The sequence below is a fragment of the Caloenas nicobarica genome, chromosome 2, assembly GCF_036013445.1.
Source record: "Caloenas nicobarica isolate bCalNic1 chromosome 2, bCalNic1.hap1, whole genome shotgun sequence".
Classification (NCBI taxonomy): Eukaryota; Metazoa; Chordata; class Aves; order Columbiformes; family Columbidae; genus Caloenas; species Caloenas nicobarica.
Window position 1 is genome coordinate 78,374,120 of NC_088246.1, and position 15,964 is coordinate 78,390,083.

The window sequence follows — 15,964 nt, forward strand, 5'->3', positions numbered from 1 at the left end:
AATAATGTGACAGTATTTCTATCAGGATGAAGCGTGGTGGTTCAGAGCAGAGATGTCAGCATTAAAAAGAGACCTAGCAGGTGGCATCATTTCAGGTTGCATAAAGCTAAACTGTGTGAACAAAAGTCACAGTATGGACAACCTTTATGCTCTCATTATATTAAAGTGTTAATTGACAAGAAGTTAACAGAGTTCTGCAGCAGTTTTTAGAGAGCTTCTATAGATTTCTCTACAGGAGCTATAAATAACAGTATCTGAACTTAGAAAAAAGCCTGGATTAGAGAAACATAGCTCATATGCAAAAGATATTATTATACTAAATTCAAATATGAGAAAAGCAGTCTCTGCCTTTGGTGAGATAATAATAAATCTTGAAATTAAAAATGCCACGGGCTCCTAAGTTGAGAGGAACTGCAAGAGGCAGAAACTCCTGTTGCTTCTTTGAAACAATCTTATATAATCAAGAAATCAAATGGGAAAGAAAAGCACTACAATTAAGATTTGTAGCAAAGAAGATATACAGAACTGAGAAAATCCTAAATTTACTCTGGATTTGGTAATGTCTGTTTGATGTACATGTGAGCTATATTTAAGAGATGACTTGTTACAGATCTCTATATCAGAAAGCTATCAGCCATGTAGCAGTCACTGACTGCTACATCAAATAGTTTAGTATGTTTCAGCTAAACAGTACTAGTCAGGAAGCAATATCAAGATACTGTTCTGTTGTCTAAAACTGGGCACAATTTTCAAGTATACTGCTGGCTCTGTTCTACCCTGGTGACATCTGGAATCGTACAGAAGTGCACCTGCCTGAATATTTACAGTAATTGTAGCAGAAGTGTCTGAAACATGATCATATCATTAAGTGACTAGTTAAACCACCACAGTGAAGTCTTGTTATCTTTAGGAATGTTCTGTTAAATACACTGCTGCTAGAAACAGCAAATCAAATGGTAAAGTTATCATTCTGTGATTCCTAAATCATAAAAAAAACTTACCTGCTACTCTTTCATCTGTTTCCCTATTGCCATCATCAGAGTATCTTGCAAAATCTAAGGAATCGAGAGTACTGATGCTTCCGGCGCGATCTTAAGAGGGGGGATGAAAAAAAAAAAAAAAATCAGAAAATCAAAACATCTCATTTCGGAAACTACAAATCAAAGGCTAAGTAACTGCTACACAAGACTGAAATTTTACTGCATTTTCTAAAAGTCCATCTCTAAGTAAAGAGTAAAGACTAAAGTAAACGGCCTTACTGCAAGTTCACTGAACAGACACTGTAAAAAATTCACCTTGGTCCCCCCAAAAGGTGGCATTTTCCACTCTGTCCACAGCAGACGAGACACACAGGTGAGCACCCACAAGAAACCAAGCAGATACAAAGTGTTCTGCAACAAGTTTCAATCAGCTCTGTTCCCATTTTATGGAAACCTGTAACTGCCTCAAATACGCTACTTCCTTTCCCCCTTTTTTTTAGTATTTTAAGGCATGTTAACATGATCAAATATTTTTCTACAAGTCTCCTGATCTAGCCATTAACCTCAGTACATACCCACTTAATACAACATTTACTAAGGAATGCATTGCCTAGCAAAACCAAAGCAAACACAGTTTGCACTATTGCAGGTATAATATTCACACTCTAGAATTAAATTGTTAACCAAAAAACCCAAAATAAACAGAAATTCCGAAGATAACTGAACATGCAGAAATTATATTCCGTAACTTAGTATCTTTCCCCTCCTTTTGAAATTAATTTCTATGTAGAACTTCAGAAATAATTTTAATTACATTAGAGCTGTTGTCACATTAACAAAGAACAAATTCCATATGGCTGTCAAAAAATCCCATAACTGTCAGTAGAAATAGAAGTAATTTCATCACTTGTCAGTCAAAATTCTGTCATGACTAACATCTCAGAAAGTATTTAAAACCCCCTCCGCCCCCAACTCTGCATTGTGTTGGAAAAAAAAAATATATCTATTCATAAGGGGTTTTTTTGTACATTTAAGTCTAAGTTGTCCCTTAAGGTCTCGTGACACCCTCTCTACAGACAGGCCAGCACCAGACTGAAATAAGAACACTTGGACTGAAATTGATTAAAGCATCTACACTTGCTTGAAAAGCTCTAAAGAATAACAAATTTGCCAACTCTGAGTTACATAGTACCAAAACTAAATGCCTGGCAACCTTAACTTGGCTGTTTTATGGACATAAAGTATATGATAGTATACAGTTTATATTTAACCACAGTTTTATTTCCCATGACTATGGTTTGTCATCCAGGCAATGAAACAGACTGGTGCTCCTCAATGAGTCTCTGCTCAATATTTAGTTTTAAAACTCAGTGTTCGTTTGCAGGTTCTGGTCTTATCTGCATTTTTCCAGACACTTATCTGATTTAATAATTCTCTCTAGGCTGTTCTATAGCATTTAGGAGCATAGTACAAACTCTTCTTTTTACAGCATCTTAGCAAAATGGACCACTGTGAAAATAAACCAGATTTTATATATGAGGAACCATAGTTAAGAGTGTCAGAATTCGAAAGTAAACGTGGATTTTGCATGCAAAGCATGAAAGTCTTGAGAGCTGACTTTTCAAAACACCTTGTCCACTGAGTTTCACTGAGAACTGCAAGATCATTTTTTGTAAACAAATTCAAGTTAAAGCAGCAGATAACATCCAACTAGAGAACTCAATGAAAAGCTGATGCTTAAGAAAAGCGACCTAGTCTCATATGTAGCATCGCTATGGCAAAAGCAGAAATCAACTCTGTTTCCTCTTACAGTCTTGCCATGTTCACAGCCCAGTTTTGTATTAGTCTTATGAAGTAGGTAACATCACAATTATTGACACATTCAAAGCCTTAAACAACAAAATGTTTTTCATGTGAGTAGTGGCACGCTTTAGAGGCAAAGGCTCTCCCCTCACGACACACAAAACAAATCAGTCATAAAACACAAACTTATTTGTCAAAACAGTCAGAAACTTCTTGAAAAATATAGCTTTCTAGAAAAAAACATGGCATAATCAAAGTCTACATCAGGATGTACACAACAGAAGGCATTTAAGATCATACCAGCAGTTGTAAATCCAACAATTCACAATTCCCAACCACTGAATATCATTTTTACAACTGTCATGGTCCTTATAGAAACTAAATAAAACCAAAGGTTATGATTTTCACATCCAGAAATTGCCTTAAGCACCATATCTACATGCACAGTTGCAATTTGTAGAGATGAAACTCGCACATTCACCAGTTAGACTTCTCCTTATCATTACAGTGTTCATGATAACAGCAAACATCTGACACTCTCTTTACATAGAGGTTGGAATTATGAAGAGACACAAGTATCTGGATTCAGATTGATTAAACCAAACACAGATGTGCTGAGGAGCATCAGTCTCATGGCTTGTTTCCTGCTACCGCTATTTCCCTCTCCCAGTAATGCTGATCCTCCTTCCCATTACAGAAGTACCTGCCCCAGTTATCGCCACTCCTCAAGCATGCTGTTATTACTAAAACAAGCCATTTTGGGTGTTAGAAGTTATTATGTCCAGGCTGTTAAATCTGAAGATAAATTTTAAAAGGAAAACTGTCTTTATGTATTGCATTGGTGGAACCTGAATATACACAGAAAACCATGTATGGATATCCAAATAAATGCTGAAGGAAATGAAACAGAGGCAACAGTGTACACACACAGGCTGGACAGTATCTTCTCAATTCAGTGTCCCACTAGATGATACACATGGCAGAACTCAATCAAGTCTGGAAATTATAGCTTCCATAATGCAAGTCAAACTAAACTGTTAGCTTGAATAACGTTAACAAGACTTGTACCGCTACTTTGCTACAGGATACTGCCTTTAAAATATGTGGAAGTGGTTCCTGCTGTTAAGAGGCCACCAGTGTTGAAGCACTTCAGCTGAGACATCTCCTGGCCAAACTGGCTGCACAGCTATCGATGAGTCATCAGGGCTAAGGTTATACCCTGCCAAGGCTGTTCCGATGTCCCAGCATCGGGGGAAGCCCGGGCACAGATGCTGCCACAGCTCCCACTGAAGCTGGTGCTTTGAGCAGCAGGAAAGGAAGCGAGGAGGAGGGCAACAAAGCTGGTGAAGGGCCTGGAGCACAAGCCTGATGAGGAGCGGCTGAGGGAACTGGGGCTGTTTGGCCTGGAGAAAAGGAGGCTGAGGGGATACCTGATCGCTCTCTACAACTACCTGAAAGGAGGTTGTAGCATGGAGAGTGTTGGTCTCTTCTCCCAAGTAGCAAGTGATAGGACGAGAGGAAATGGCCTCAGGTTGCGCCAGGGGAGGTTTAGATTGGCTATTAGGAAAAATTTCTTCATGGAAAGGGTTGTCAGGCACTGGAACAGGCTGCCCAGGGAAGTGGTGGAGTCACCATCCCTGGAGATGTTTAAAAGGCATTTAGATGAGGTTCTTAGGGACATGGTTGAGCACTAGAGTTAGGTTATGGTTGGACTCGATGATCCTGAGGGTCTCTTCCAACTGAAATGATCCTATACATCACCACCAGCAGAGGTATGGCACACATGGGCTGCCTGGCAAGGCTGTTCTGAAGCTACCCAAAGCTGAGCAGCGGCAGGCCTGCCCCATCACTTCCCCTACCGGACATGTCACCATGGGGCACCCGTGCCCCTTGCCTCCCTCCTTATCAATGTCTTTTGCAGACAGTCAACAGGGGAGGTTTGTCTCCTAAAACTAATGCTATCAACCAGAAAATTACAGAATAACATCTTATGACCTCAAATTCTACACTTCCATAAAGGATGTACCTGCTTGGCGAAGGATCAGAGGGTGAGAACCGTCCCTCCCTGCTCACAGCCAAAGGGGCTCGTTCACCGGGAAAAGGAGCAGGGCTGTTTGAAGGGCAGGAATGGGCAAGGGAAGGGCTGTGCTCAGCCACGCTGCTCACCCCAGGAATGCGAAACATCACCATTCTTCTGAAGTACAAATAGTTGTATTCCAGTACACTGAATGGAAGCATTTCACCTAAAGCATTCAGAAAAGAGAACTACTTTGTGAACTACAAGGGGAAAACGATAACAAAAAAATAAAATAAAAATCAAATTTTTTTAGGAAAACGATATATATTTCTTTACTTCAGTTTTTTCTTAGTAAAAAATAAAAATCTTCTGTTTAAGTTATTTGGCAAAGAATAATCAAAGCAGAATCTTGCTAAATCCAGGCCGAATTATGTTTTGTTGTTGTTGCTGTTGTTTGTTTGTGGTTTTGGTTTTTGTGTGTGGTGTTTTGGTTTGTTTTTTTTTTTTCTCCTGGGAAAAAAAGCAATGTGACAAAGCAATAGGAAGCCATTTTGCTGTCATGATATGCAGATTCTTACCAACAGTCTTCTGTGCATGGATTTTGTATTTCTCCAGTATTCTGAATTACAACACTTTTCTTTTTAATCAGCAATTCCGTTTTGCTAAAAGCTTTCATAATGAATAGCAAAAAAATAATTGCTGTCAGTTTAATGTTTCAGAAATTGCAACCCAACATAACAAGAACAGTTTTGACAAGCAGGTATAAACAACTCCATAAAGTGATATGGAACAAGAGAGTGCCACAGGTGCACAGAAAACAAGAGAAATAGGTTTAGGCTTTTCATGGCTCATACTAGTGAAATGCCAGGAGATAGACTGGAACAGTAAAGGAGAATCTCTGTATAGTTCTTGTCTCTTACCTCTACCACTGGAAAAGGATCAACAAAATCTGAAAGCTAAGATTCGTATTTCATACTCAAAGCTAAGGAGTTTTTTAATCCATTTGTTGAAAAATGCAATGGCTTTAATTTCATTTATGAAGTTAAAAATCAGGTTCAAAATCATGTTTTGCTTATTACCTTATACAATCTTTTAAAATATTGCTTCATTCCAGAGGAAAGGAATTTTCATTCCTTTCTTATTCCCAGAACTGTCACCTGTATGACATGCAGTTTTCTGCTGACAGCTTCTGTTCCCTGGGCATATTCAGCTCTTTCACTGAAAGTTGACTGTATCTATATAAGGAGGAAAATGTAAAAAACCTCACAAAGTGATACATCTCCTTCCACTGACACACGTAATATGAAAGAGGTTAAGTTTCATTCACTTTGATGGTAAAAAGTTCATTTTTACCAACTTACCTAAAGAGACATCAAGAGGGATCAAATTAGCCATCATTTCACAGTACATGACTTAAGCAGAAGTTGCAGTCTTCTGCCAAAATACATTACTAAATAATCTTTACATGAGCATAATGCTAAAAATATAGACAAACCAAGTGATACTACTTCTTGATAGAAAGGCTAGAGTAAAAAATTAAACAAATTTTTAGAAGCTATTTGAATTTGTTTTGCAAACATCTAGATTGATTCTAAAAATTACTAGCTGGTAAAGCAGCCAATAAGTTGTCAGATTTTCTTTAAGATCACAGGAAATCATATCATCATGTACTAACATTTAGCCAGAGAATACAAAGACCAAGAACTCCGTATTTTTCCTTGAAATTCAAGGAAAAGTAATAATGATGCGATGCTTGTACAAAACAAATCCAAAAAAAATCTGTAAGCCTGAAGCAAGACTGTTACTGTATTTTTAACTGATGAGCAAAATACCTGGCTAATCACATTTTAAACTGATGAGAGAAATAACTGGCTACTCCAAATTTGGTTTTGACTGCCACCCTTATGGAACAAGATGCAGGACAAAGTGAATCCTTCCCAATCAAGATCAGAGCAGCTTTCCCCTGGATTTTCCATATACTAGGACAAAATCATTTCTAGTTTAAGCCAGGCTTTACATGAATTATATGGTTACATTTAGGAAGAAATAGTTGTAGGCAGACAGCTCACACGCAGCATAGCAAGTTTTTTGGAGATAGTAAAAGCCCAAAACCCACTATTCTGGCTAATAACTTACGCCTATCATGCTACTACAGAACCAGCATCCAGACTCTTCAGGAATCCAGCCTCACACATCACTATTTGGAGAAGCAAGAAAAACCACTACGTTAAAAAAAACAAACAAACAAGCAAACACACACTCTTGAAGACATTATAGCTGATTGCTTAGTATAGTTCTACTTGTCGCCACTGTAGCCTTACTGAACAGGAACACACAACATAGCACAGGCTTGGAAAAAAAACGTTACAGAACATTGGCCATGCTACTGGATACAACAAAAGATTTATATAGAGAATTCTGAATATTTATCCAAGCAGAGCTCCAGAAGCTCCATTTCCAAACACACAGCCTTTCTAAGCTTTTTTTTTTCCTTCACTTGAAAGAAAGCTAAATTGCTTTAACATTGGTGTAAGAAGTCTTACACAAGCAACTTGATCCACTAGAAGCAATTTTATTTGATAATTATACACTCTGTTCACTAAATTAAATTTTTACTACATAGGATTTCACTAGGGACAAACCTTAACAAGGCCTCTCAGTTCAGTCTCAGGTACAACTCTACTTACAAACCATCTCAGGTTAATGCCTTCTAGCTTCTGAATAAAAATAGACATCGAAAGTTACATAAGTGAATGACTGAGGCCATAAAAAAATATTCCTTAGCATCATCATCTTGATGGCTATTTCTAAAAAAAACCACAACACCAAACCCAGACCAATAGGACTCCAGGATGCACTTCTCTGCAGCTGTAGAAATAAGTTGCACTTCATTCCTGAACTGATACTCGAAAATGTGGTTTGTAGAACAAAAAATTTTTAAAATAGAGAATTTCTAAGGTTTAATTTCCTATGAATCAAAAAACTGGTGATGACCAACAGATATGCTACACCTTAATATATGGCGGTAAATTAGACTCCTAATGTTAAAAATTGCCATACAATGAAAGTAATTTGGGACTATAAATGTCAGAAAACCATGTAATTACAGCTGTATGTGACAGAATTCAAGCAAAGTTGTCTAATTCTAGGATGCTCTTTCAAATCTATGAAAAATGAGAAACCTTTCTACTGCAATGTTTTTCAACCTACAACCCACGGACAATTACTAAGGCAAGCTTTAAGATAATAAAGGATGTAGTTCCATGTAATTTTAGAAAATATACAGTAGTTTTTACTGATGAGTTGTGCAATTGTTCTGAGTTAAGCTCTCCCTCCTCCCAATATACACAAACAACCCTTTTTGCGTGGAAGAACCTCTGACAGAAAATTTTCCATCCAAAAGAAAATTATGTCATAAGGAGATCAAGGCTGAAACTTAAGAGGTTTGCAAATCAAAAGTTGGGGGGAAAAAAATCATATACATCTGGAAAGGGCAACAGTACAACATATTTCATAGTGTACAACTTATCTTTATGACATCCAACTTAATTTTTAAGTTTAAACAGATACAGGCAAACCAGCAAGGTGAGAAGTTTCCTTTGAAATTACACGTCTGTCACATCTCCTTTTTTTCCTATGCTACAGGTACAATAAAAGAACTGTTGAAGTTCAGTCCTAAGGAAATGCAAGTATATACACATACTTTATATCTGTTTCTGTTGTCTGTAAAGAAGTCAGCAAGCTAGGTATTTTACCTACCTTAAATACTCAAGTCCTAGAGTAAACTAGCTGTTATGGCCATGCAACAGATGACCTGCTCTCTTCCAGAGATAGTGCTCTGGAAAAGCATGGCCTTGAATAACTTGCATTTTCAGCTGTCTGCATGATATCACAGGCAGAAACAGCAGAAAACAGGGAAACTGGGGACAGAGACCATCTGGGAGAAAGAATAAACTTTCTCTTGTATTCATTTGCACATGCTTAAGTCCCATATTAGTAGTGAGCTGCACATATGCACAAGTGAATAAACAAACCGGCAAGAGGGATGGCATTCACAGAAGATGTGGAATAATGTAAAAACCTGAAATGCTTTAATGGAGTCCTTTTTACATTAAATTAAAGAATCAGACATCATTAATGCTTTAAAAAGTGATTATCAATTCACAGTTTGTATTTCTGGCTGCATTATGTAGCAAATGAAATAGATATATTGTGCAATACATATGAATAAGTGAATAAACTATTTAATTCCCCATAAAAGACACTGAAAATTCCTTTAAGCCTTGTCAAATTTCATAAGACAACTGTGGAGCAATATTAATTTGAGGAGCCTTAAATGGCTGTTGCATTTAAAACTTCTGATATGTTTCAACTTGTTCCAAGCTTACCAACGCTGGATCAGCCAGCAACGCAAACTTGATCCATGGCAGTAGATATCTGATCTAGCATAAAACCTTAGTGGTAGAAACAGACTTATGCATTGATTTTTTTCAACCAGCTTAACTTGCAGAGCAAATTTTACCAGATCAACACATTCCACATCACTATGGTAACTCTGAGGTGGAACTAAGAGCCTTAAAGCAATTCATTGCATCAAGCACTAAATTGTAAGCATCTAACCTATCAACCTCATCTTGCTCCTGCAAGTGCCTCTTTTGCTTGCTCTCAGATGTTCTTACTCAATGAGGTCTGCTCAATTTTCAAAGTTGGTGTGTTCTGAAAATAAGTTCTCAAACCATCATCAAATGAAAAGTAAAGTAAAGCTACTAGCATAAAATTAACCTTCAAGCTGCCAGGGCAATCCACTTAAAAATTGCCATTCAATTTGATCAGATAATACTAGTCTATGACAGGCAATCCAAACCAAATTGAAAACAGATGATCAATACATTTATCTCCTTTATATTACTAACAAGCTATGGAAATTCATAGAAAGTATATGAGTGTAAAAATCCTAAAGCTACTTGGAGGAAACTAACCTATGCTTGCTGGCCAAGAACCACAGAAAAAAGATTAACCAATCATCAGATATGTAAAACAAATACTTTGCAGATACATTGTAGTAAAAAGATAAAACCCTCACTACCATGACAGGAATATAGCAGAAGCTCATGAGAAGGATGAAATTACAAAGCAAAAATGCATCCTAGCACAGATGTAACACACTCACAAATAACTGAATTGGGTTAAGATACAGGTATTGATACATCTGAGTAGATCTCACAGAGAGCCATACCACTAACAAAGCTGCTTCTGTGTGGAGGCCTTACTGCCTAGACAGTCTCAGGCAGCATCCAAATTAGATGAGTCTGAAAGAATTAAGTCAGCCCTGCAAAAAGCTATTTGAATGTTGGTGCAGTGAACACTGAGCTCCAGGGGCGTATGACCTTGGGGAAATCATCAAACCCAGACTGGATCCCTATATATGTGCAGCGTGCCTGAGCTACCAGAGCTTCCCAAAACAAAAAAGCTGAAGGGAATCATTGCACAGAAGCAGCTCTTCCAGCTCAAGACCCCAGCTGGCTTCAGCAGAAATCAGAAAGCATCAACAGCATCACATGAACTCTATATGCTTGATGTTGCAGCACTGCATTTCCCAAAGTGTATCAACTAACTTGCATTACAAGGATTTTTTCATTCTCTGCAGTGACGCAGTTCTCTGTTATATTCTCCGACATCAAGCAAAATTATATCAACCTACCCCTTAAATGGCTGTCTTTGCTGAGGGACTACTTAAAGTGTATAGATAATACCCATCTGAATTCTCAAGCACTGTCTCTCTCAGTTTTCTTCATATTTCAATTCTATTATGTTCCCCTTTCCCTGATTTCTACATTTATTTCAGGACAGTACTAAATTTTCCAGCGAAGTTTTAACAATGCGTGTCCATATGGATTCTATAAAGAATTAAAAAAAAAAAACACACACAAAAACCCCCAAACAAACAAACAACCCAAACCAAAACAAACAACTAGAGACAAAAACACCTCTTCTATGAAAAGAGGCTGAAAGAACTGGGGCTGTTCAGCCTGGAGAAGAACGGGGTCAGGGGGAATCTTAGCAATGTGTATAAATACGTGAAGGGAGGGTGCAAAGAGGATGGAGCCAGGCTCTTCTCAGTGGTGCCCAGTGACAGGTCCAGAGGCAATGGGCACAAACTGAAACACAAGAGGTTCCCTCTGAACATCAGGAAACACTTTTTCACAGTGAGGGTGACCGAGTGCTGGCACAAGTTGCCCAGAGAGACTGTGGGGTTTCCGTCCTTGGAGATACCCAAAAGCCAACCTGGACACAGTCTTGGGCAATCAGCTGTAGGTGGCCCTGCCTGAGCAGGGCTTGTTGGCCAAGATGACCTCCAGAGGTCCCTTCCATCTCAACCATACTGTGATTCTGTGATTACTTTTGCCACGATTTCTCTTACTCCAACAAATGACAACACAGCTGATAGCACTCCCTCTCCTCTCCAACATCAAACCAAGATGAAAAGGTACTTGTTATATAAACAAGAAATTCTTATTCTGTGAGTTTTTACGCAACAGTATTTCCTTCAATTCAACAGCAAAGTAATCAGTTGCATCGCCTTCGTGCAGCATTATATTGCAGGAAGGGAGGAAGTAAATGGCCTCTCCCCTGTGGTACACCAGGGGAGAGTTCAGTATTTCTCAAGGGCTTTTTCAGCTTGGTCTGTCTTAAAAAAACCAAAAAACTTTAGGGGTTTTTTTGTGTGTTTGTTGGGTTTTTTTGGTGTGCTTGGTTTTTGGGTTTGGTTTGTTTGTTTGGTTTTTTTTACTTTTTGTCCCAACTCAATATACTTTGCGCTATGTATCAGGCATGTGTGTCATGAATAAAAATAGAAGGCCTACGAGCTTTACAGAATCACTCAAAGTTTTAGCCTATGCTAGTGGAGAATTCAACTCAGTTTCTCAAACCTGCCTATTTGCAATACACTAGAAAACCAAACACAAGTAATACATTGAAGATGAAGAATTATGACTTTGAACACACAACAGCATAAAGTTTTATGTCTTATCTTCATATACTGATAGGAAGGAGACTTCCGATACTATATTTTACATAATTCCATATATATATATATATATGAAAATTACCTAACTCAGAATTTGTAACAAATCTTAGTTTAGTTTGAAAGTATGAGAACTTCCTAAAAAAAAAATCTTTTTCCATATTTTCATTAACTCTGAGCTTATAGAACACAGAAGCCCTGTATTTACAAATTTTAAAGAAACGGAGATTACTGTGCACATAGCTCAGCTTCCAACACAGCTGATATCAATATCTATTTGATCACAACTTGCTTGCAAATACTAGACAAATCTTTTGGTATTACGCAATGAATCTCATGTAAAATTTCCAGCAAGCGCTCTCTCATTTACAAGTCACATCTTCAATCAAGAAAAAGATCATTCTCAGAGGTGGAAAAGCTACAAGAAGCTCAATATACAAGATTGAAATGATGTATAGAAGAGCTTAAAGAAGCTTCCAGTAGTTGGTTCTGAAAGGCAAAGCTCTAGTTAATCTTCCTCTTGTTTCCCTTCTTCTCTCCCCACCTTTCCCCCCCCAAAAAATTTAAAAAAGCAAACCAAATTCAGACAAAACCCAAACTCTCCTTTCCTTAACAACAAAACTGTTAGGAGGAAACATGTGCTGCGTTAGCAGAAAGCCTACTTGCTTTGCTGAAGCTTCCAACCAAGGCCTGGTTAAACTCACACGGAATTGAACTAGCTACAGTGCCTACGTGCAGAGGTTCACTTCTGCCTTCTCCAACACAGAAAAGTAACTATAACTCTGGCACAGGAACAGAACAGAAAGTCAGGATTAAAGCAGCTAAATTCCCCATAGCGTAACTGCAAATATCCTAAGAGAACAAGAATATAAAAATAACTTACTACAAGGTAAAATATAATGTGGACATACAGTACGCTTGCTATTCAGTGGTAACTTGATATTTGCCTGCCTAGTAGTAGTGGCTACTAGTCTGTCCTTCTTTGCCCATCGGTGTCATGCTTATCTCATGCTACTTTAACTTGTTATTTCTTTGTGTAGGGACATTTCTTGTGGGGACTAATCTGTCTTCTGAACTACCTACAATAACATCCCAAATCACCCCAACACAGGTACCAGCCAAAGGTCAAACTATCCACTCATTCATCAGAAACAGCTTCCAGCAGACCTGGTTTCACTCATTTGACAACACCAAGAGCTGCAGAAGTTCTAAACTAGGAAGGTCTTAAGCTATGAAGTGCGCCTCACGGAAAACTTTTCAGAAATACTAGTGTTGGTAAAACAAGGAGGGGTTTAAAGAAGTCACAACTGGAGAAGGTTTAGCTGGCTTCTCTACCAGTAAAGCCAACTTCAGAGCGCTACAAAAACTCTCAGGTTTCATCCAGGAATTACTGTTTTCTGGGAGGTCCGCAGGGGCCTGGGCTCCCCTTTCTTTCAGTGTTACAAACAAACCTCTTGTGTTTCCTGTACTTCCTTTGAAAAGACAACACAGTCCCTCCCATCTGCCCATAACAGCCACCTTGATTACCTATTTATCTGCACCTTTCCATCCTGGTCCTTACTAATAGGAGTCACTTTCCCAAATCAGGTAGTAAACCCACTGTTTTCACCCCTAAGTCATCATTCCACCTCACAGCAGCTGGAGCAGTAGCCAACAAGACTATATATTTTTACTTACTTTAAGAGAGTAACAAACGAAAGACTTGAGTTGACAATAACAAAAGCCGGAACAAACCAAGAATTACTCATTTGAACAGCTGAAGTTGTCTTCTTCCCAATTTCCTCTTATTTAGACTGCCATTTAAGCTGAGCTATAATGAACTGTTTTGAGGTAGCCCCATTCTGCTACATATTCATACAAACCAGAAATCTGGTGAAACGCTAATCAGGACAAAGGCTGGCACATAGTCACAATGTCTGTAACTTTGGATTGAGAGCTGTTACCAAGAGACCCCTTTCTCACAAAAGCATAATCAATATGCTCTTCACACATGGCTTCTTCCAGCAGGACCCATCTGAATTTCAAAGGCTACATGCAAAACAGAGAGATACTTCACAATATCTGAACCAACAAAAGAAAAAAAAAGAATCCCAAATCATAAGCAAAGCCAGGAGCTTACTATGAAGAAACAACAATACTTCATGCTTTTGTACTCAAAGATTAGCTTAATATAACTGGAATCAAGTCCTCAGGAAGTTAAAAATGACTTTATTTTGGAAATAACTAGAAAAAAATAATCTCCTGAAAAACATAAACATAACATACATGTTCAAACCCCTTATGATTTTCATTACAGCTATTTCAAATTTTGACAATGTTGAGCTTTTGTAGCCATAAAGAAAAATAAATGGCAGACTTTAAAGCTACTTCTAACAGTGTAAGCTGCATCCTTTCAGGAAAGGGCACTCACCAAACACAGTAATCGAAGAGCATCATAATAATCACACTAAAAAAAAAAAAAAAAAGTCTTTTCACCCACTATGCTCAAGCTTGAATCATTATCATACGTATACATGGGAAAACATTTGAGGCTCAGGAACAGGGATGAAACATTTAAGCCACAGTTTTATTTCTAAATTTCAAGTGTCTCAATTTGTACTGTACTAGCTTATGCAAAGACAATCAGCAATGGGACACAAATTTAAATTAAATACATAAGTGCTAATCAAAACCTTGTAAAATATCTGGAATACTGTATGAACGAGGGACTTCCAAACCATACCACTCACATGAGTAGCATTAGAAAAATGGTATCAAAATAGTCTAGTAGATGTGGAGCTACTGCTATTGAAACCAATGGAAGAAGCTGTCACAGACGTTTGGAGGATCAAGCAGAGACACAGGACATGAAGGATGACTGTACACAAGTGCTGTGCATCTAAAGGAACAGTGCTGATGCCTTCACAAAGTGAATTTGCTTCAAACTAGAATAGCAAAGTTGCTAGACATGATATACATTTCTATATTTTTCATTACAATGTATCTTGATGTCTGTTGCCAGCTGTGACGTTACTGCTGCTGGAAAATGGAAGAGTGTTTTTCCGAAAAACTAAGAAATCCCAGTCATCTGACTACCATTTGCTTCTGGAGTCAAGTGCTCTGAAGCATGGTTCAAAGACAAAGCAGCTTCTAAGTCACTAGCTGACCACATGACGCTAGTTTAAATCCTATGATACTTCATTAAAATGTCTTCATAGCAGTCTCTAAAGAGAAAGATAAGAAAAACCAAAATAAATTTCAGTCTGCACACTCATATTTCAGCCTGCCTAAAAGGATCTTGAGAAGTGCCAATGAACATTGAAATTCTTCCCTTCTGTAGAGGAACGCGCAGTACCAAGCTCTCCATTGCTCAGGCAGCATTCCAAACATACTTCACATTCAATAAGAATTGCCAGCCTCAGTTTTTCTGCATCCTCTCAAATTATCAGAAACCTCAGTTACAACCACAGAAATGGAGACAACTTGGGGGCAGGGAAGAACAGGTGCAAAGCTAGTGCTGAGAACTAATTCCAACTTTAAATATCAACAAAAATACATAACTTTTTTTCAATCTGACCACATTAAGCATTTTTTTCACTGAAGCATAAAATTCAAATTACCTTGAAATTACAATCATGCCAAATTCCACTGCTTTCTACATCAATAGTTTCTATGAAGAAAACAATCAGTTTATTCTCAAATATCTTTTGGCATGTTAAAGCAAGAGAAGGTACCTCCACTACTCTCACATACATTCTCTGCAAGTCTCCACATAAGAATCCAAGAATGTGGACAAAACAGACTGCACCTCTCAAGAAAACTGAACTTTTAAACTAATTAAGAAACTATTCAGACTTACCATTGGATCTGACCTGCAGCTTAGTCTTCTAAATCCAATAATACCATATGCTTAAGAGGAAAGTAAAAAAACTCTTGCAAAGACCATGTAATTTTCAGCCCATCAGAGTCTTCTGCAATCTATTTTGTAACATTTGGAAACTAGCTTAAATTCACAGGCATGAGACTATCAGCCCTTGTTGACATTAAGCAGAATCAGGCTGAACAGCACTGAGACAATCACTAGCTCCAGACTGCAAGGAGTCTAACAGCAATAAGTTCAAAAATCTACTTGAGTTATTAAAAAAATACTTTTTTCTCATT

General features: G+C 37.9%; 1 protein-coding gene across 1 annotated transcript in view; it reads right to left on the minus strand.

Annotated features, from left to right (window-relative positions):
• Positions 1-15,964, minus strand: part of RELCH (RAB11 binding and LisH domain, coiled-coil and HEAT repeat containing) — an 81,665-nt gene that overhangs the window by 63,208 nt on the left and 2,493 nt on the right. The window contains exon 2 of the mRNA XM_065627770.1: positions 1,002-1,091. Coding sequence (XP_065483842.1) covers positions 1,002-1,091 — 90 coding nt within the window. The remainder of the gene's footprint in view (positions 1-1,001; positions 1,092-15,964) is intronic.